General features: G+C 42.8%; 1 protein-coding gene across 2 annotated transcripts in view; it reads right to left on the bottom strand.

The window, feature by feature from the left end:
• LOC113014343 (uncharacterized) overlaps window positions 1-23,067 on the bottom strand; it is a 48,907-nt gene that overhangs the window by 22,773 nt on the left and 3,067 nt on the right. The window contains exons 3-6 of one of the 2 annotated variants that reach the window (XM_026155798.1): window positions 22,021-23,011; window positions 20,678-20,818; window positions 19,256-19,404; window positions 6,939-7,010 (exon numbers count right to left, since the gene is read on the bottom strand). In XM_026155798.1, the coding sequence (XP_026011583.1) occupies window positions 6,939-7,010; window positions 19,256-19,404; window positions 20,678-20,818; window positions 22,021-23,011 (1,353 nt within the window). The remainder of the gene's footprint in view (window positions 1-6,938; window positions 7,011-19,255; window positions 19,405-20,677; window positions 20,819-22,020; window positions 23,012-23,067) is intronic. The other variant, XM_026155799.1, reaches the window with a different exon arrangement.

The following is a 23,067-nucleotide window of genomic DNA, read 5'->3' as shown; positions in this document are numbered from 1 at the left end:
AGCACTGAATGCACATGTGCTGTATCAAGCATGCTCCGGGACGAAGGAAAGACGGGTGGACTTCCTGGTGGAGCTTGCAAGGGAGTTAGCTCACTCTCATGTAGCTGCGAAGAAGGCAAGAAAAGAACAGTTGCCTTTGACACAACCCTCCACACCGAGCCCTGGAAAAAGAGCCATGTGTCAGGTCAAACACAATTGCAAGAACAATCATGCCACTGTGCGATGTGTTCACTGCAACAGATACACATGTGGTAAATGCAGACTACAGATACCATGGCAGTGCCAGGATTGTGAGTGATTGCTGAAAATGTTGAAATGTACTCACTCACTTTTTATAATTATTTGTAAAAATGTGTACAAATGGTTGATTTTTTGTACTGTTTTTATCAATAAATCTCAGCAACAAAGGACATACACCCATGTGTGTTGATTTCTCCCTAAGATGGCAAACTGAAACACTCCAAGTTGGTGACTTTTGGAGATTTGTTTCCCTGGATGATTGAGAATGCATCAAGATGAAACAAAAGGAAGCTCACCGCTTTTAGCAGCTCCCCCACCCCCTCATCCACACACCCCCACTCCCCTCCCTCCAGAATTCCCAGGTAACAACCCAATTTACATATGAATGACTAGCCAATTTAGCTCCACTTGCCTGAAGCTAAAGCTTAGCTAAAAGCCTACCAGCCATTTGGCTGCTCTCCGGGTTTTAAAGGTAGAAAAGCCAAATGGCTGGGCTCTGGGCCTTCCTAGTGTTAAGTCTAAAAGGTCATCCTTACTTAGTAAATCACTGATGGGGTGAACTTCTAAGTGAGGTAAATTGTCTGATTTCCAGCATGCGCTCAATATTGAAACTTGGACTCCCGTGTCCCACGGTGCATAAGCTTTGGGCCTTGGGAATGTTATCACATTGGGGACATTGGTGCTGAGGCTGTGGCTTGTCCCGCAGTCACAGCCCCGCCCAGTTTCCCTGCTTCTGAGCTCCCCTTACTTTACATCCTTTTGCCCAGTGAGAGTCACTGCCACATTTGAAACAATGGTCACAGTCCCTGTTTTCTTGTTGACATGCACAGCTTCGCCTTTTTGGTCTGTGAGCTGCCTTTCTGTACACCCTGGCTTGCCTATCACCGTCACCACTTCTATCCCGTTGGACAGTTTGTACTAGTGAAGCTACCTGTCCTTTAAGGTCCCTGATTGCTGAGTTACTTTCCTCAATTTTTGCAAATAAGGGTTTGAGGGGTTTAGCTGGTTTTGTATCAGGCTGGCTTGTGCAGGGATCACTAAGCGCCACATTCTGCTCAACTACATTTAGTCCTGTTCTAAAAGACCAGTGGACTTTTACCTTTAACGCTCTTTCGCTTTCATTGTACTGGGCTGTTTGCATTTTCATTAATAAGAGTTCATCGCTACAGTTTTCATCCTGTAAATATACTCTCATTTCTGCTCTGACATTGTTACTTAGAAGACCCGTTCTAATGGATTGAAAACATTGACTTTGAACAAGTTCTTTGTTGTACTTTAGGCTAGACTGGGCGCGCTCAGATGCAAAAATAATTTTTTGAGGCAAATCCAGCACTCTAATCAGGAACTCAAGTGGGTGTAGCCTTGGTTAATTGCTGATACATCTATTTCTGCATGATGGGCTTTTAGAACTTGTCTCAGGCTGGTTAATACGAGATCCTCTTTCCCTTCCAAATAGCTCCTTAATTTTAACTCAGGATTGATGGGACGTATGACAGCCTCCACGATCTCAGCTTCAGAGTAGCCCGTTTTTAAGTCGCTTTCTATCTGGTGCTCTAACCTACTGAAACTCAGCGTGTCTTTAGCTGTTGAGTCACCCAAATGTCCACTTATCCTGAAGTCTTTTCTGAATCCACCTGATGAAACTGTTGCCAATGCAGTATCTCCCCCTGCACTGTGTTTCGCCGTCCAGCGACGTCCTCATGGCCACCTGATGCTCCAGCGATGTCATCGGGCTTGTCCGCCGCTCCGGAGGTGCCCGCGCCGCTGCGAGTTGCCCCTCGTGCACAGTCTCCGCCGTCATCCCCGCTCTGTCTGTCTGGCCGCCGCTCCCGCACCAACAGCCACTGACCGTGCCTCCACCAGCAAAGCCAGCACATCATTTAGCTCCAGAAGCACCGACATGCCTTTATGCTCTCGTTGGAAAAATTCTTCTCGTTCACAGAACTGGCTAATAAGCTTAACGAGAGCTCTGCGAGATTTGCTTTGTATTTCTTTGTTGTGCTTTTCTGTAATATTACATAGTTCACATACCCTGAGCAGTTCTTCCACAGAAAGTCCACATAACTTCTGCTCCAACTCCAACAAAATATATTCACGGTCCTCAGACATGCTTGAAAGAAAACTAGGATGATGAGGACCATGGCGGTTGGGCTAAGTGCAGTAGATGCTAGTTTTCTACAGACACTGTGCTGGGCAGCTCTATAGCTGCCTGGAGGGAGCAAATGAGGGTTGGCAAGCTTGCTCTCTCTATCTCCACCTCCACTTCTTTACCGCTGCCCCAGGACAACACACACTCTCTACCTGCTTCAACGCTGCCACGGACTTCCTCTCCCTCCCCACGCCAGCCAGGACCTCGTTTTCCTGCCTTTTTCCTGGCCGCTATGTGGTCAGAGGATGAGGTCTCCATTTCTCCACCGGTTCCTGTTCCCTCATCCCGAAGGAAACTGTGCCCTTGCCACCGCCACTCCTCTCCTTAGTCATCTGTTCTGCCACCTGCTCCTGCTGGAGGGTCCGAAGGGCCCGTCCGGCCTTTGTCTGTTGTTCCCGCTGGGGGTTCTGGAGAAGCGCTCCAGCCGTCTTCCGTCCACGCTGAAGGGTCCGAGGAGCCCGTCCAGCCTTCTGTCTCCACTGGAGGGTCCGAGGGGCCTGTCCAGCCACCTGTTCCTGCTGGAGGGTCCGACGGGCCCGTCCAGCAGTCTGTTGTTCCCGCTGGCGGTTCTGGAGAACTGCGCCAGCCATCCTCCGTCCAGGCTGAGGGTCCAAGGGGCCCGTCCAGCCTTCTGTCTCCGCTGGAGGGTCCGAGGGACCGGTCCAGCAACCTGCCTCCGCTGGAGGGTCCGAGGGGCCCATCCAGTCTTCGTCGCCTGCAGCGCCACTACCTGCTCCTCCCACACCGTTGCCTGCAGAGCCACCTCCTGCAGTTTCCACACTGCCACCTGCAGTGCCACCACCAATTCTGTCGCCTGCGGTTGGCGTGCTGCCATCTGGTCCTGCCTCACCCCGTCCTGTTTCGTCTCTGCCTAAGGCCTCCGCACGGGCTGGTTCTGCTTCGTCTGCACCAGAGGTCTCAGCGCCACCTCATCCTGTCCGGCCTCCACGTCCTCGTCCTGTCCGGCCTGCACGTCCTCGTCCTGCCTGCACGTCCTCATCCTGTCCGGCCTCCACGTCCTCGTCCTGTCCGGCCACTTTCCAGGGTGTTGGCTGGACATCATCTCCTTCGTCTTTGTTGCCACCATTGATTTTGGAGTGTTGTGCCGTCAGCTTCCGGGCCAGCCCCCTGAACTTTTTTCGGAGCGGTTTTCCTGGCCGCCTGCGCCTTTTGTGAACCTTTTTGTTTGTTTGTTTGGTTGTTTTGACTTGTTTGCTGGGCTCCAGTGTTTTCTGTTTTTGATCTCTGGGTCCTTGTGTTTAGTTTGTCAGAGTTGTGCCTTCTGGTTTCTGTTCTGTTCCATAGTTGCTGAATCCCTGTGTCGAGTCTGCGTCTCTGTGTTATGTTTCCTGTTTTACTTTGAAGGTCCATGTCTTATGTTAATGCATCTGGTTTTGCTTCCTTAGTCTCGACAGCCCTGATTTGTCCCAGCTGTGTTTCCCTCCTGTCTCTTATTCCCTGATTGCTCCCTCTGTGTATATTAGCCCTGTGTTCTCTTTGGTCAGTGTCCCAATGATACTGAGAAATGATATTTCATTTAAACTATAGACTAGCTGCAAGCTAGTCTATACGGGGGAATAAGCGGCATTTCAGTAAAGTTTTGGTCAGTAAGATACAGCAACAAACTATTTTTCATCTCCAAAATCACATTCATGCAGATTTCTTCTTCTCTGAATTTTTCCCTTTATTTAAATAAAACCTGCATATATTTTCACAATATGAAGTCATGTGCTCAAAAGAAATTAATCGGTGCCCTATGCTTTATACAACTCGGCTCCAGTACCTGGTTATTCTCAAACAATTTCACAAGATAGAACTACACTCAACAAAAATATAAACGCAACACCTTTGTTACTGCTCCCATTCCCCATGGGATGGACGTAGAGACCTAAAATTCATTCCAGATACACAATATAACCATCCCACCTCACAGGTGTGCCACATCAGGATGCTGATCTGACATCATGAGTAGTGCACAGGTGTACCTCAGACTGCCCACAACAAAAGGCCACCCTGGAATGTGCAGTTTTTTGCGCTATTGGGGGTCTGGGGACCCAGAACCGGTCAGTATCTGGTGTGACCACCATTTGCCTCATGCAGTGCAACACATCGTCGCATGGAGTCTATCAGATTGTCAATTGTGGCCTGTGGAATGTTGGTCCACTCCACTTCAATGGCTGTGCGAGGTTGTTGGATATTCGTGGGAACTGGTACACGCTGTCGTATACGCCGGTCAAGCACATCCCAAACATGCTCAATGGGTGACATGTCCGGTGAGTATGCTGGCCATGCAAGAACTGGGACATTCTCAGCTGCCATCTGCCCTGAACAATGTGAACCATGATTCATCCGTGAAGCGCACACCTCTCCAACGTGCCAGACGCCATCGAATGTGAGCATTTGCCCACACAAGTCTGTGTGGAGTCAGGTCAAGACCCCGATGAGGACGACGGGCATGCAGTTGAGCGTCCCTGAGACGGTTTCTGACAGTTTGTGCAGAAATTGTTTGGTTGTGCAAACCAATTGTTCCAGCAGGTGTCTGGGTGGCTGGTCTCAGACGATCTTGGAGGTGAACCTGCTGGATGTGGAGGTCCTGGGCTGGTGTGGTTACACGAGGTCTGCGGTTGTGAGGCCGGTTGGATGTGCTGCCATATTCTCTGAAACGCCTGTGGAGACGGCTTATGGTTGAGAAATGAACATTCAATGCACGGGCGACAGATCTGGTTGACATTCCTGCTGTCAGCATGCCAATTGCACGCTCCCTCATTGCTTGTGGCATCTGTGGCATTTTGCTGTGAGACAAAACTGCACATTCCAGGGTGGCCTTTTGTTGTGGGCAGTCTGAGGTACACCTGTGCACTACTCATGATGTCAGATCAGCATCCTGATGTGGCACACCTGTGAGGTGGGATGGATTATCTCAATATGGCAGATGTGCCCACTACCACACATTTGGACTGATTTGTGACCACTGTTTGGGAGGGATGGTTATATTGTGTATCTGGAATGAATTTTAGGTCTCTACGTCCATCCCATGGGGAATGGGAGCAGTAACAAAGGTGTTGCGTTTATATTTTTGTTGAGTGTATATCGACAGGTGGTCCCAGCATTACAACTACAGAGCAAAAACACTGAAATTCCTCCTTTCATTTCATTATCATATGGGTTTTTCTGTTTTGATGAGAGCACAGGATCCGATCCAGCTTGATCAAAGTGTAGCTGATGCTGCCAGGCTCTTGAATCCAAGCTCAAGTGTCAAAACATCCTTGTTTTTTCACAATCTGTTCCTCCTGCAATAGGATTAATCCTGGGAGGCTATTGATGAAGCATATTTCATCATATGAAAGAACTGCCAGCAATTGTCTGACTAATGAGAATTTGGCTGAAAAATATATACCCCTATATATTATTTTGTTTGCAGAGACATTATAAGATGCTTCAAAATAACTGCCAAAAAACAGGGCCTCAAGGCATTTCAAGATGCCTCAAACTACCTCAGATATTCAGGAACACATGATGGGTGTTCTAAAATTCAGAGGCATGGATATCTGTTTCTATGAAAGTCCATAACACCTTACCTTACCTGAGGCCATTCCTTAGGGGGTGATGTTGAAATTGTTGAGAAGTTACAATAACTCTCTTTAGCTAACTTTAGCACGTAGACCACTCAGCGAGCTTGTGGCAACACACAACTTACAATCATAACAGGAGACTTAGGTGGAGGAAATGAGCACCAGTCCAGTGAAAAACCATGAAACCGTATTGTGTCAGTAATAGATCTTCAATGAGAATGCAGCCATAAAAGTGTATAATTACAGTATATATATGTGTGTTGGTTCAAAGTGAAAAGCCATCTGTTCTACAGCTCCACCATTACCCGTCGCCTTGTAACGGTCATGAGACTTATTATTAAAGATGGCCAGCCTCCTTCTCAATCAGGACAGAAAAGACACAACATGTGGCAGCATGAAATTCTCTGTGACACCACTATCTACCAGAGCCAACAAAGTGAAGGAGGGGGGAAAAAGAGTAAGGTCTTGAATTTGTGAATAAAATATGATGGATAGTAATGGTAAGGAGTGGGAGGCAAGATGAGGAATGATCCCTGATTGTGCTTGTCTTATGAGGAGCATCCATCAGGAGTGACATCCGCACAAATAAAACCCAACCCCCCCATATTCAATTATATAACGCGAGGCAGGTTTTACACACAAATACACACACCAAACCATACACGCAAAATGTGCTCATGCCCAAGACATTCATACAGACACGTGCACGTTATCAGAATCTGATGTGACCTATATTTTGCCTCATTCTTGCAAGAGATTAGTTAATCTCTGAGGAATATTTATTTCACATTGGCAGGACTTTTATATGTAATACAAGCTGACAGTTTCACGAAATAAAAAAAGACTCAATAGAGATCCAACTCACAGTTGAGGCAGGCATGCACACACTCGCGTGTTGGAGGTAAATTCAGCAATGCAGATTAGAGCTGGCTCAAAGGTTTGGGGACAGCAGAGAATTGGATTGTTTGGAGCCTCACCTGTTGGAAAGGAAAACGGGGACAGCTGAATCCTGGAGGATAGTTGGCTTGATGCGGCTGGAATCCAAAATGCTGGAAAAAGGCAGACAATTAAACAAATAATTAGAAGAATACAAACAACAGACTGAAGCATGAAGAGAGAGCAAAAATGTAGGAAGAGGAAGGATCAAAGAACATGCCTTAGGATGTGAAAGAAGGAATCAGTGTTTAACAAGGTGTAAAGCCAAAAAAAAAGTCAATGAGGACTCGATCTGAGGTATTCTTTCACAGATAAACAGCCTCACCATGTTAGGCATGTTTGCCTTGGCAAAGCCAATAAATAAGTAAAGACTTGAGTTCAGAAAACTGTTGGAGTGTAATATTTCAGAGACACAATGAAACTGAGATCAAATTTCTGTAATATTTTCAGGAAAACAATTTGTACGAATTGTTTTGGGGAGGGGGTTTTTTTCAATAAAGAAAGCTAACAAAACACCTACACTGCACTATGTTAGAAATGTGAATAATGCCGAAAAGTACTATAACATTGTGAAAGCAGAACAGGGTACTGCTTTGCTGAACAGTTTCTTACTGTGATTAAAAGCCACCCTTTCTTCAGTGAGTATTTTTCTGAAATACTGTTTAAATGTGTAAATAAGGCATTACCTATTAACAATTGTGCTTATTTGAATAGCAGATTTTTGGATATTGTATACTACACTACACTAAAAAAATTAATGTTTGTTTGCCCTGATAAACTTGCTGCAATAATTGTCAGTAAAACTGTAATTAAAAAGTTTATTTATTCAAATTATTTTTAGTTAAAGAAATTATGCTTGGTAAAAGCTTGTAAAAAGAAATTACCTGAAAAGATTACATGTAATCAGATTACTTAAAGTCAGAATTTTGAGCATAAATATTTTCTTGAATGTCAATGATAATTTTAACGACCAGAAAAGGTCAACTGCAGGTCTTTTCTGCAGTTGATTTCTAGGGAAAGCATTGTTTTGCAGATTATAACCATTAAATACGTACTAATTGGTACAAACATCCAATAGAAAGGTAGAAAAAAATGAATATGAGTAATGTGTATTTTGGATATTTTGATATTTGATATTTGCTAATCTGAAAGGAGGCCAGGAAGTAGAATATTGCAAAATCCAGTGTGTTTTAAACAATAATTCAAATCATACTTTATAAGACATGAACCAAAATAAGCAGTGTATCCAAATGTTGTGCATTTCTTCCTTGGAATTACACCATAATAATGACAGTCCCTTTGAACTCGCAGGGTGGGGCAAACGTTTCAGAGCTGAGGCTAAAGAACAAGGTTCATCAATATTGAATACACATTAGCAGCTGCTTGACAACATAGTCAAGTCGAAGGCTTGTGTTGTGCTTGTGCACTGTGGTGTGCTGCCCTCCTTTTCACTTTATTTCACTCGTGTGTGTGTGTGTGTGTGTGTGTGTGTGTGTGTGTGTGTGTGTGTGTGTGTGTGTGTGTGTGTGTGTGTGTGTGTGTGTGTGTGTGTGAGAGAGAGAGAGAGGAAAGAGGAGACAGGAGGAGTAAGGGAGTAAGATTACTCAGCTGTACAAGACAACTCATTACATGACTGTAAAGAGCAATAAGTTTCCTGACAAGTGGTTATGTGCCTGAATGCTTTGCTTGGAACACAAACTAAACCTGGGCTGGTTAGTTTGTACTCCATTTGGTAAAATACAAGAATAAACAATATAACCCACTTCTGGGACCTGTTTAAATTTTACGCATAGTTTTGTGTCATTGATAAAAAACATTATGTGATGTTCAGGCATCAGTGATTATTGCTTTTCCATGCCCGTGTTATCGCACAATCATAATTTAAAAAAGAAAAAAAAGTGCCGAGTTCAGTCATTCTTATTAAATAATATTTTTCATTAATCAAGGTTTATTACATATTTTGCTGGACTCTAAATCACATTAATCACATAGTCACTTTTCCACCGCGTAGATGAGCAAATTAGCTAATTAGAGGAGAGATCCAGTTGACAATTGCAGTCAAGAGGTAATTTATCATGACGTAAAGCCGTGCAATAATGATAAAACTAATAATAATACTTTGTCATTTGCATTTTGGCTGGGGATTACAACGCGGGGTGCTCATGCATTGTTCTACCCTCCATTTGATAATGTCAGAATGCGGGTGGGAGGTGGAGGTGGTGATCCAAAATCAGAATGACGAGCAGAGAGTGAGCTCTAAAAACTTTATATGCAGTGCGACCCCTTGGCTTCACTTTTTTTGACTCTAGGCACTGGGACACTTCAGTGTCAGGTTTCAGCATATAAGGGTAGTTGATAGACTTTTGTACTGCTCACTCAATACCAGACAACATGAAACTGTAGCCAAAACATTATCTGCTACATTGTAAGCTGACGCATGAATCGAGCAAACATCTCCAGGATTTGGGACAATGAGATACATTTTAGCTTCAGGGCTCTCAATGATGCACTTTTTTATGGCCGATGGCTATCATCATTTCCCGTCACTTGGAAGTGCCATCTGCAGCCTTTCACTCCTCTTGATTTTCCATCATGTTGTTTGATGTCACAGATTCCTCCATGACTAATGGAGAAAACCCAGTGGCAGACGGTGCAGTCGGCCCTGTACACATTCTCACTGATGCGTCTGAGCGACTGCTAATCATATTCCCATATCCTTCTGTAGTTCTGCAATTTCTGCAACCTCAGAGTAAATCAAGGGTTAGCATGACAGGTGACACGGAGCACGGTTCACACTGTATGGACCCAGAAACATCTGTGTCTCTCGTGACCTACAGCCAATCAGTGGAGCTCTTAAAAGTTATAGGCGTCTTCTGCTCGACGTACAAGAGAAAACTGTTCCAAGCATCCCATATTCTTTAAAAGCTTTACTGGTTACCTTTTGGGTAGATCAGGAGGCCCTAAAGCCTTCTTTAGGTGTGCTGCAATAGGCCTAGGCTACTGTGGACTTCCCGTGATGCAGTGTTTCTTCTACACACACCTCTTTTCACTCCCTGTGTGTTTATGCAACACTCTGCATTTAATCATTAGTTATTATTAGGGCATATGCCATATGCAAGATTCGGGAAATCAGTACAGGTATTACAATACAAAAAGAGAACTTTTTGAAAGCAGATGAAAGCAGTCTTGTAAAGATTTAAGTCTCAATAATTTTGTCTGTTAAATTATGCTAATAAGGCGAGTTTTAGAAAGGATTTTACCACACTAAAAATCTAAAACTAAGGAAAGTGCCTCTATCTTTCATTTTATTTTATTTTATTTTATTTGAAACTGTTCAAAAACAGTTTCAGTTAGTTTTAGTTAACTAAACTTTTTTACATGTAGTTTTTGTTTTTTGTTAAGTTTTAGTTTACTATAATTACCTTGCAGATAACTTAGGGGCTGTTTTGAGCACATATGTATACAGACTTGCCTTAAAATTTTTGATTAAACCTCAAAATTTGCTATTACGAAAGCACACAGATTCTTAATTTTTTTTCAATCTAGTGCTTACCTTACTGCAGGGTGATTAGGACACTTAAACTTCACTAATCTAACTAATGATCAGAGGTAGTAATCATACCACTCTGATCAATTGGATATGCCGCTAAACACACAAAGCACTAATGTAATTCGTGGATCTTCAGGGTCAAACTTCTAATCATATTCCTTGTCCTTCATTTTGCACTTTGCCTTTCCGTCTTTTTCTGCATTAAGGATATCAAACATACACTCGCACACACCGATACGAACACGCAGACATGAAGACTGAAAATGCCACCAGCCGGAGGATAACAACGGACCAGTGTAGCCTAGCAACAGCTTCAAGACGGGCTTGTTAGGTGGACGAAGACAGAACGCGAGAGCGAAAACTTCAGCCTACGGCTCCGCCACTATTACACCACACAGGCTGAGGGGTGCTGAAGCCATCCCTCCTTCCTCCTCACTGCTCCCCGAATGTGCCGTGTTTCTGAAAATCCTCCATTTTCAAAAGCCAATCCATCAGGCTGCTAAATGGAACAATTTGGCCACTCGTTTCTTTTTGTGTGTCTGCCAAGTGTGGAACATTTTTAACTGTCAGTTTGTGATTCTGTTTGGTTTTTCATTCTTAAATTTGAAGCCATGGCACCCAAATACTAGCTCAGGTATGCCAACTCCCTAGTGCAATGAGAGGAGCTTAACTTAATTGCTCTTTCTTTGAGGTAGTATCTAATGGATCATGAATTCAATTCTTGAGACAGAAAAGGGTTAAATCAATGCTTAACAGTGGCTCGAGTGACCTATTGAAAGGCTGAGAGTTAGAAACACTTCATATTGCAGGCATATATATATATATATATATATATATATATATATATATATATATATATATATATATATATATATATATATATATATTAGAGGTGCAACGATATTCGTATCGATATTGAACCGTTCGATACAGTGCTTTCGGTTCGGTACGCATATGTATCGAACAATACAACATTTGTAATTTATTTTATCAATTTTCCTTCTGACGATGCTGTCTGTGTTGAGCGCTCAGTGAATCTGTGTTCGACTACTCCGCCTAGGCTGCACTGTCGAGCGCAGATCCACTGAGCGCTCAACACAGACAGCATAGTCAGAAGGAAGAGAGCAGGGCAAGCTAGCGAGACAGAAGTTAAGCTCTCCTTGTAACAGGCAAATTGAACCTCATTCAGATCTGGCGTTTGGAATTATTTTGGTTTTCATGTGACGTATGACCCTGAAGGTAAGCGAGTCATGGACTAAAGTAAAACAGTATGTTGGATGTGCCATGCAATGCTCAATTACATTGGTGTGAACTAGTGTGTTAGCGCAGTTAGCTCGTTAACGTGTTTGCCGTCTAGCCCCATGCACGGAGCGATCGGCGGTAGCTCGTTAACGGAGATTTGCCGTGTTGTGGCGTTAACGTCATTTCAACGAGATTAACCTGAAAGCACTAGTGGGAACACAACGAATATGACTGCACATTTACGCCGACATCATCCTAGTGCAAAGACAAAAACAACAAGCATGCTACTAACTTTACTGAGGCATTTAGACAGCTGTTAGCACATGATTCTCCTTATGCTGCTGAGAATATAGCCCAGAAGAAGCGGATAGTATAGCTTTTATTTTGGAAAGAGCCATTTCTCTGTAATAAACTCTCTTTTCCAAAGATGAGTGATTCCTCAATCAGATACAGGGCTTGCAATATCGCTAGCCCGACGTCCCGGAGCTAGCGATTTTTTCAGTCGGGCTACCAAAATCTATCTCTGCCCTGCCCGTCGGGCTATTGTAGGAAAAATATATGTCAATGCTTTTGCATTCTTTCAGAAATGTAGCTGGGTAATTATGTCATTGGCATCGGTGAGCCACTGTCAATATGTGACATATTGAAGTCGCGTTTGAATTTGCGCTTGTTTTTTTGCTTTCACTTTGCAATCGTGCGAACTGTGTATAGAGAGCGACAGCACTGATCTGTGAGTGATGATAATTTGTGCACCAATTCCTCTGACATCGTCTTATTAATCGTTAGCTTACTATGCAAACATGACAAGTGAAATCTCCCGCAGCTTAAACATGTGAGAGGTTGATCGCGCAGAGAATCGCTGAGCTTATGTGAGTGAGTGTGTAAAAGCATTTCAGTTCTGCTGAGCCAAATAAGACAGGTCAGGGTGAAGAAGTGACAGCCAAAGAAAAGCTTACCACAAAACGGAGAAGTTATGACAAATCAGACTATAAGGCAAAAAGAAAGTGCAGCTTTATGGTTTCATGGACAAAAGAATTTCTGTGGCTGCAATATGATGAGCTAAATAACCAGGGCTGCACATAAGTGGTCCGCAGGTGCGCATTCGCTGTCAAAATAAAAAACACGCACAAGGGTTAGGGTTAAATTTAAAAACTGTACTTTTGAGTTAAAATATATATTTATAATTTTAATAAATGACAAATTAAAAATGCATGAACATTTTTTTGTATCGAACAAATATCGAACCGTGACACCAAAGTATCGAACCGAACCGAACCGTGAATTTTGTGTATCGTTGCACCCCTAATATATATATATACATATATATATATATATATATATATATATATATATATATCAGGGTGCTGGACCCCAAGTCCAGCACCCTGAGGCTGTACGCTAAGCGGAAGGAAGGGGGCCGGGGACTGGTGAGTGTCAGCACCACAGTCCAGGATGAGACAAGGAACATCCAAGAATACATTGGGAAGATGGCCCCAACTGACCGAGTGCTCAGTGAATACCTCAGGCAGCAGAAACCCAAGAAAGAGGAGGGAGACGAGGAACCATCATGGAAGGACAGGCCCCTGCACGGTATGTACCACCGGCAGATAGAGGAGGTGGCTGATATCCAGAAATCCTACCAGTGGCTGGACAAAGCTGGACTGAAAGACAGCACAGAGGCACTAATCATGGCAGCACAAGAACAAGCTCTGAGTACAAGATCCATAGAGGCTGGGGTCTATCACACCAGGCAAGACCCCAGGTGCAGGCTGTGTAAAGATGCCCCAGAGACAATCCAGCACATAACAGCAGGGTGCAAGATGCTAGCAGGCAAGGCATACATGGAACGCCATAACCAAGTGGCCGGCATAGTGTACAGGAACATCTGTGCCGAGTATAACCTAGAAGTCCCGAGGTCAAAATGGGAGATGCCCCCAAGGGTGGTGGAGAATGACCGAGCTAAGATCCTGTGGGACTTCCAGATACAGACGGACAAAATGGTGGTGGCTAACCAACCGGACATAGTGGTGGTAGACAAACAGAAGAAGACGGCCGTAGTGATCGATGTAGCGGTTCCGAATGACAGCAATATCAGGAAGAAGGAACACGAGAAGCTGGAGAAATACCAAGGGCTCAGAGAAGAGCTCGAGAGGATGTGGAGGGTGAAGGTAACGGTGGTCCCCGTGGTAATCGGAGCACTAGGTGCGGTGACTCCCAAGCTAGGCGAGTGGCTCCAGCAGATCCCGGGAATAACATCGGAGATCTCTGTCCAGAAGAGCGCAGTCCTGGGAACAGCTAAGATACTGCGCAGGACCCTCAAGCTCCCAGGCCTCTGGTAGAGGACCCGAGCTTGAAGGATAAACCGCCCGCAGGGGCGTGCTGGGTGTTTTTTTTTTTTTTTATATATATATATATATACACAGGGTGGGCCATTTATATGGATAAACCGTAATAAAATGGGAATGGTTGGTGATATTAAAGTCCTGTTTGTGGCACATTAGTACATGTGAGGGGGCAAACTCCTCAAGATGGGTGGTGACCATGGTGGCCATTTAGAAGTCAGCCTTCTTGGATACAACTTTTGTTTTTTCAATAGGAAGAGGGCCATGCGACACATCAAACTTATTGGTAATGTCACAAGAAAAACAATGGTGTGCTTGGTTTCAACGTAACTTTATTATTTTATTATTTACAAGTTTCTCTTTGTTCACAGCCATTGACATGTCGAAGAGGTGAACACGTGAGGAGCGGATCGAAATTGTGTTGATATCTGGTGAACGCAGTAACCAGGTCATTGCAACAGATTTCAATGCAAGACACCCTACGAGACCACCCATCTCCCATGCTACAGTTAGCAAACTGCTTGCTAAGTTTCGTGAAACTGGTTCAGTGTTGGATTTGCCAAAATGTGGACGCAAGAAAACTGTCACTAATGAAGAAACATCAGTGGCTGTCCTAGCTTCATTCAGCAAGAGCCCACAGCATAGCACTCACCGCATATCACTGGAGAGTGGCATTAGTCCCTTCGGTGGATATTAGCTACTTACAAATGGCACCCTTACAAAGGGTAAGGGTGCCATTTGGGTATATATATATATATATATATATATATATATATATATATGTGTGTGTGTATATATATATAATATATATATATATGTATATATGTATATATATATATATATATATATATATATATATATATATATATATATATATATATATATATATATATATATATATATATATATACATATATATATATGTATATATTAGGGGTGCAACGATACACAAAATTCACGGTTCGGTTCGGTTCGATACTTTGGTGTCACGGTTCGATATTTTTTCGATACAAAAAAAATGTTCATGCATTTTTTATTTGTCATTTATTAAAATTATAAATATATATTTTAACTCAAAAGTACAGTTTTTAAATTTAACCCTAACCCTTGTGCGTGTTTTTTATTTTGACAGCGAATGCGCACCTGCGGACCACTTATGTGCAGCCCTGGTTATTTAGCTCATCATATTGCAGCCACAGAAATTCTTTTGTCCATGAAACCATAAAGCTGCACTTTCTTTTTGCCTCATAGTCTGATTTGTCATAACTTCTCCGTTTTGTGGTAAGCTTTTCTTTGGCTGTCACTTCTTCACCCTGACCTGTCTTATTTGGCTCAGCAGAACTGAAATGCTTTTACACACTCACTCACATAAGCTCAGCGATTCTCTGCACGATCAACCTCTCACATGTTTAAGCTGCGGGAGATTTCACTTGTCATGTTTGCATAGTAAGCTAACGATTAATAAGACGATGTCAGAGGAATTGGTGCACAAATTATCATCACTCACAGATCAGTGCTGTCGCTCTCTATACACAGTTCGCACGATTGCAAAGTGAAAGCAAAAAAACAAGCGCAAATTCAAACGCGACTTCAATATGTCACATATTGACAGTGGCTCACCGATGCCAATGACATAATTACCCAGCTACATTTCTGAAAGAATGCAAAAGCATTGACATATATTTTTCCTACAATAGCCCGACGGGCAGGGAAGAGATAGATTTTGGTAGCCCGACTGAAAAAATCGCTAGCTCCGGGACGTCGGGCTAGCGATATTGCAAGCCCTGTATCTGATTGAGGAATCACTCATCTTTGGAAAAGAGAGTTTATTACAGAGAAATGTCTCTTTCCAAAATAAAATCTATACTATCCGCTTCTTCTGGGCTATATTCTCAGCAGCATAAGGAGAATCATGTGCTAACAGCTGTCTAAATGACTCAGCTAAAGTTAGTAGCATGCTTGTTGTATTTGTCTTTGCACTAGGATGATGTCGGCGTAAATGTGCAGTCATATTCGTTGTGTTCCCGCTAGTGCTTTCAGGTTAATCTCGTTGAAATGACCTTAACACCACAACATGGCAAATCTCCGTTAACGAGCTACCGCCGATCGCTCCGTGCATGGGGCTAGACGGCCAACACGTTAACGAGCTAACTGCGCTAACACACTAGTTCACACCAATGTAATTGAGCATTGCATGGCACATCCAACATACTGTTTTACTTTAGTCCATGACTCGCTTACCTTCAGGGTCATACGTCACATGAAAACCAAAATAATTCCAAACGCCAGATCTGAATGAGGTTCAATTTGCCTGTTACAAGGAGACCTTAACTTCTGTCTCGCTAGCTTGCCCTGCGCTCTTCCTTCTGACGATGCTGTCTGTGTTGAGCGCTCAGTGAATCTGCATTCGACTACTCCGCCTAGGCTGCACTGTCGAGCCTAGGCGGAGTAGTCGAATGCAGATTCACTGAGCGCTCAACACAGACAGCATCGTCAGAAGGAAAATTGATAAAATAAATTACAAATGTTGTATTGTTCGATACATATGCGTACCGAACCGAAAGCACTGTATCGAACGGTTCAATATCGATACGAATATCGTTGCACCCCTAGTATATATATATATATATATATATATATATATATATATATGACCTAGTTAATGACCTAGTTAAGTGACCTTGAGGTTTTCAGAAAGTAGTTAGTATATTAGTATACAGAATATTACAGAATATTACAGAATATTCTCATCCATACAGTCTACCAAGGGGAAGCATCAAGGATGGAGAGATAGAACAAGGTCTTTTTAGATATTCCTTTCCAGATTCTAGCCTTTCTTTCTGTCCTGTGAAACTTTTATAGCAGAATATTTAGGTTATGGAGAGCATCAGAAGGAGAGCTGGCACATGAGTTAGACCTCTACATGTCTGAGAGCAAAACACTGACAAAGACAGACTGAAAGATTTGAAGATATGTCAGTGTCTAAGATAGCACTCATAACGTTTTCACGCCATCTATAAACATTTACTTAAATCTCAGCATCAGCTGTTTTGCTGCCAAAAATAAAACTTTCATAATGTCTCTCTCCATCAGCATCACACATTTTACAGTTTCTCCATCTCCAGTCTCTCTCCCTTGCCCAGGCTCGTCGCCTTGCAATTCATTTCTCAGTAGACATCAAGAGACCTTCACATTGCCACTTCCACCCAGGGGGAATGTGCATTGCAGCTTTAGTAATTATCCTGCTGGATTGGTAGTGCTTAGGCCAAAGGGGCAAACCTTAGAGTGCAGCAAGCCTTGCTGTCACTGTCACCATCGCACACGCTAAAAGAAAGTGCAGCCCAAATTTAAATAGGTCAGAGACTAAAAAGGGCAGAGTGAGAAAGAGGTGAAGATATAAAAATGTGGTGTTCTGTTTTTAATGGAGAGAAGAAACTTTTTTTTCTTCTCGCTTTACTCACACTGCTAACTCTTTTCTGAATCAAGACAAAAGGAAGATTAAGGAGTCTTGGATGTCTTAGAAAGGAGCTGCCAAAACAGCTTCATACCCAAACAGCTTCATGGATGGAGGATCTCTCCATTAAAGCATATGCATTCATTTGGTGTTTAATGATGGTGCTGGAGGGTGCTGACATACTAAAAATCACCCATAGGTGTTTAGCCAGGCTGAGATCTGGGTCCTTTTTCTTCAGTGCAATGTTTTAAAGATCCAAAATTCACCAAAATAAAAGAATGGGTAACCCAATTCAGTCACTAGCAGCATGGACCTTCATTTCAGGTAAAACAGGCTCTCCTGGACATTCCTGCTGTATGCATCATACCACCAGCTGTCTAAAAGTAATTACTCAGGATACACCACAGGATCACAACAGTCACATAATAATGTCTAGTCATTTTCTTTATATCGCCAGTGCTTCAGTCACAGTGGCTCCTCCGGGAAGAGCAGCAAGAGTGACAGTCGTGACCGAATGTGATGCTTCTGTCAGGTAACTGCACAACTTGCTGTATTTGGTTTGAACAACACTAGTCTGTCAGAACCCGCCCACTCTGCAAGTATATAGTGAAAGTAGGTGTAAAAACAGATGTAGCTGAAATGATAACAGCTTTTTTCCTTAGGTATGAGATACTTCAGCATGACAAAGGTTGGACGGTAAAGTCATTGCCTGTGCTGTTTCTATCTCTTAGGTAATGCTGTAAGCTGGCAACATTATTGGACTGACCATAGTTTAAACATAGACTGTACTTAAAAGATGGACAGGCCCACTGTGATGTCACTATTTCATTTCTTGAAGCCAACAGACATTGCATATTCATATTGCCCAAATACTTTATTCTATCTTGTTCTTCTTTACAAAGTTAACACCAGGCTGTATTTAGTAAGACTCAAAATTAGCAATCGAGATCATAATGTCAAAAGACTTTAATGAGGTTACAGGTGAACAAAGCCAAGGGCCTCTGAGCACACTTAAAAATACTGTTTTTTAAAAAATAATCACGCATGTACAACCCCTACAACTCACTCTTGAACACAAATAAAACAAAATATATGTAGAGTAGGGCTGTTCGATATAACAATATATATCAGATGACGATATAAAAACGTCTATCGTTTAATTTTATACTATCGTTTGTTTCGTGGTGTCGCAAACTGTTTGCGGCAATATTTTTTTCATCGCTTTGATGGTGACAGTAGTGGCTGTATTAATTTCTTAAAGTTCTCTCTTTCTCTTATATTTAATATAACCACACTACGGATGGACAAGCGCCTGTTTTTATGCGTTGTTAGCAACAACAATGGTAACAGCATCGCGTGTCCGCTTTTTTATTTTCCACATAAACCTTTCACAATAAAGCTCAAGATCCTGTTGAGACTTTTCAAAATAAACTGAATCACGTGAAAGATGCAGAGTGTTTACGGATCAGAAGCAAAAAAAAAAAGAGCTGTCGGGTGCTAAAAAATAAACCTTAGATTCCAATGTTAGAACAGGCTTTTGCCCGCAGCACGCTGTGTAATAAATGCTCACAAAGAAAACAGCGTCCGTTACAACTTATGTCTAAAAATATATCGTTACTCGACTCCAGGTACACGACACCCAGCTGGAAACACTTCACGCAAGTCGAGCTGCTCGAGATTCACAGAATTTACAGAATTCATATCGGGATATGAGATTTTGGTCATATCGCACAGCCCTAATGTAGAGAAGTAACTGTTTAGTACACTCACCTGATAGCCAGGAGGGTTGCAAAATCTGACAAAGTGGATTTGGTTGCAGGGGTGAAAGCAGCACTGTTTCAAGGTTATCACCTTCTGATTTGATCCTGGATGGAAAACTGTTGCTTTCTTGTTGATTTTTGGAGTAGCACCATATTCAGCTTTAAAAGCAAAAAAAATGAAGGACAACTAGGTAAGATTGAGAATGCTGGAAGCTTCTATACTGAACCTACTTTCTTAATTAAAAAAAACAAACAAACAGTTTTTACATTAGTGAATCCCAGGAAAATTATAGTATTTTTTAGTTTACATAAATTTCAAATATGATATGTCCCATGTATACATACCCTTTGGGGGTCTTACTTTGATAGCACAAAAGTAGCATCAATAATATTCATTTTTATCACTCAAACACTATTTACAGACTTTTAGCTAAAGCATGAAGACTGTTGATTTTTCAGCTCCACTGCCTTGCAAAGTTTCTGCAGTGGTTACATCACTCTGTCGTTTAAACATCTTGTTAATGCATCTTCTGCTGCAACACATCCAAACAGGCGTGCCAAAGATTTGAATTTATACAGAAAACAACTGCGTGTGCTCCTCCGCATTTAAACTGTAAGTGCAAACACACAGAATCACAGAAGCAGCTTCTCTGGAGAGGAAGCTGGCTGAAACATTCAGTTTAGTTGCTGATATACCCAGATTTTCTTTTTCTTTTCAGGGAAATTTAGAAACATAATTTCATTGACCAAATGTGCAGATACATGCCTAATCTAAATCATAATTTCATCAAGACAAGTTTGATAATTAATCACATTTAAAAGCAAAGTTTTAACATATTCCAGTCATACATACGAATTTGATCCTCTTAAAACCACATCTGACTTGCAGAATTTGATCTGAGGCAGAAAACAGATGGATTAATGAAATTTCTGTTCAATATCTGCTTTGGAACCAGAAAGATACGTGCGTGTTGTTAAACCACCACTTTATTATTTATATCGATATCAGACCACCTCAGTGCCAGAGACCTGCCAGCGTTCAACGTCGAGCTTGATAAAAGGCAATTTTTAATTGATGTCACAAACAGTAACAATGGTGCAAGATGGAGCAGCAGCCATTTCAACTTCAGCCTCATTTGCATCCAGTAATTATGCCAAAATATCACAATTAATTTGACAATGATATATGGATGTATGAAAACTCTAAACGCTTGATCTTTGAGGTGCAGCAGAGTAAAGGACAAAATGGCATTCTGTAGCATTTAGCATTGAGAGCACTGCAAAATAAGGGATCGGGAATGATCATGATGAATTCTTCATGTGGGCCTACAGTGAAACGTAATATCCGATGCCCTCTGAATGTGTCATCCAACACATATATACGCACACACACAAGCACACATTACCTGCAGATGCCAAGATATAAGTTTACCTTTGGCTTTGTTAATGGTAACTATCTGCTGAAAGGTAGCAGGTCTGGCTTTCTCCTGAGGGGCAGCTGCTTGCTTCATGCCTGCCTTGGCAGCATTAGCCCAGGACCTGGCACTGACACCCACGCCATCTGCACCTGCAACTGCAATATGAACAGCAAGGGAACGCGGATTACTGCTATGGGCATTTTGCATGCATTGTGTCCTGTCTGGCCTGTACCATAGGTAAGCCTAAAAAGAACTGTGTTCTTCTCAGCTGCAAAAAAACCCCACAGATTTTCTGCAGTCTCCCCCTCTGGGGATCGACAAAGTGCTATTGAATCAACAGGGCCATGCTATCAGAGAGTATATTCTATCATATCAGCGCTGGCTGCGAACTGCTGGAGGAGGGCTAGCAGTGTGTATATCACATATGCACATTTACTGAGCAAAGCAGAGCCGCCTTCAGTTACAGCTCTGCACCTGTTAAAAAGGCGAGGGGAAATCAAACAAGACCAAATAGATTATACTGTTCCATACGATATATAAATATAGCTGGAATAGGAAAGGAACGACTTCTCCAGCACAAAGTTCCTTGAGGTACTGTATCCACTGTACAAGGCATACTCTCTACTTAAAATGAACATGTACTTATGCATGTGTACTTATATCTGTGCTCTGTTCTGCACCAACAGGAAGGCTCACCGTGTAATTCACTTTGCCACTGCAAAATAATCCCCTCATTAAAAGAACATTTTCCCACTGAGTCATCCAAGTGAGCAAGTACTTCTCAGCAACAGCAATGCAGAATCACAGTGTGTTAACACCTACACAGAGACATGTTTGCAATGTTTGCAAGCGCGGATGTGTCTATGAGTTTGTGCGCACATCTGGGTGTTTGTTGAGGATTAAAGGTGGCAAAGCGCTGCCCTGTGATTGGTAAAGTTGCTTTGATGTTTCATCTGGCTATTTTTCTATCAGTAAGTAGAACTCAAGGACAGAAAACAAAGTAGTAAAGCCACCTGCTTCGTGGCAGAAACAAAAGTGCTCCGTTAAATGGGCTTCAAAAATAACCGAGGAGAAAAAAAAAATGTAGCAGTCTGAGAGCTGGACTCTTTGACAAGCTAGAGTTTCTGCCTGGGACAGGCTGCTGCTGCTCCTCCTCTCCTGTCTTTAATTACCCAAGTACGAAGGTGTCTCTAATATTAATAATGCATTGTCAGAAAGAGATAATGTGAGAGTATTTCTAGCTCCAGAAAGCTTTAAGAGTGACATAAAGTTATATTTGTCAGCACCAGATTATTTATACTGCCTGATAGAAGGAGAGGCATGTTAACGGCATAGAGACACATGGCAGATTTATTACCTCTAGGCGGCGGCTGCTTGTTGGCCTTCCGTTGCTCACAGCTGATGGTGGGAGAGTTGCGATGGCGGACTGTGCCAAATGTTTGAAGGTCCAGCACAGATTTCTGATCTCCTGCACAGATGGAGGAGACCTCGTGGGGCGAATTTTCCAATCTCCTCTCATGGGAACCCCTACAGCTTTGGCAGTGGCTTGGAGTAGAAATGAGAACTCCTTTCCCCTTTGCATCGTTGGTCTTGGGATTCCTCTGACGCAATCCACCAAGCGCTAAAGGGTTCTTTGGGGGCTGGAGGGCTGGGAAGTCAGCCAAGAGGTCATAAGCCTCTTCCTGCACTGGAAGAGGTGCTTTGGTTTTTGAGTTTGCCTCAGGTGCTTCTGGTTTGCCTTGGATGGGAGCCTGCACAGGGTCATTCACGCCACTTGCCAACGTGACAGTGGGTATGTCATGTGGGTGGAATGAAAGGGGAATCTCCCACTGGCTTTTTATCTTCCCCAAGGCTGGAGGCCCTGTGAGAGATAGCGGAATGCCAGCGTTGATGGTGGTGAGAGCAGGAAAGTCTTCATCAGCTGTAAAAAAGGAATCCTGCTCATTGTCGCAGCTTAGCTCAACAGATGAGCTTGGAATTTCCTTTTTCTTCACCACTTTTGCACTAACCACTGAGTCATTATTGCTGCTGTCGCTGGCACAACTTTGCACCCCCGGTAGACTAACAGCATCACTCTCATCACTAGAGTAGCTGTCTGAGCCCCTACTTGCATTCTGCTCTTTCTTGCTTCCACATTCATCCCCGGGTAGTTTAGAAGGGTGTAGAGAACCTTCTCTGTCTGGCAGGTGTGGGGTGTGGCCTTCAAAGCAGACAGGATTTGTCACCAGATGTTGAGGTGCAGGTACTGAGCTCTGTGTGCCTGTTCTGCTGGATTGAGAGACCTGCATCTTCTGAAGAGAGTTTTCAACACTCCTTTGTTTATCTTGCACATCCCTCTCCCGACAGGACTGCGAAATCAAAAACAATGGAAAATACTGCTTGCATTAATTAGCGAGTTTTAGCC

The sequence above is a fragment of the Astatotilapia calliptera genome, chromosome 22 (assembly GCF_900246225.1).
Source record: "Astatotilapia calliptera chromosome 22, fAstCal1.2, whole genome shotgun sequence".
In the NCBI taxonomy this organism is placed as follows: domain Eukaryota; kingdom Metazoa; phylum Chordata; class Actinopteri; order Cichliformes; family Cichlidae; genus Astatotilapia; species Astatotilapia calliptera.
Note: the sequence above shows the minus strand (reverse complement) of the source record. Positions and strands in the feature narration are given on the sequence as shown.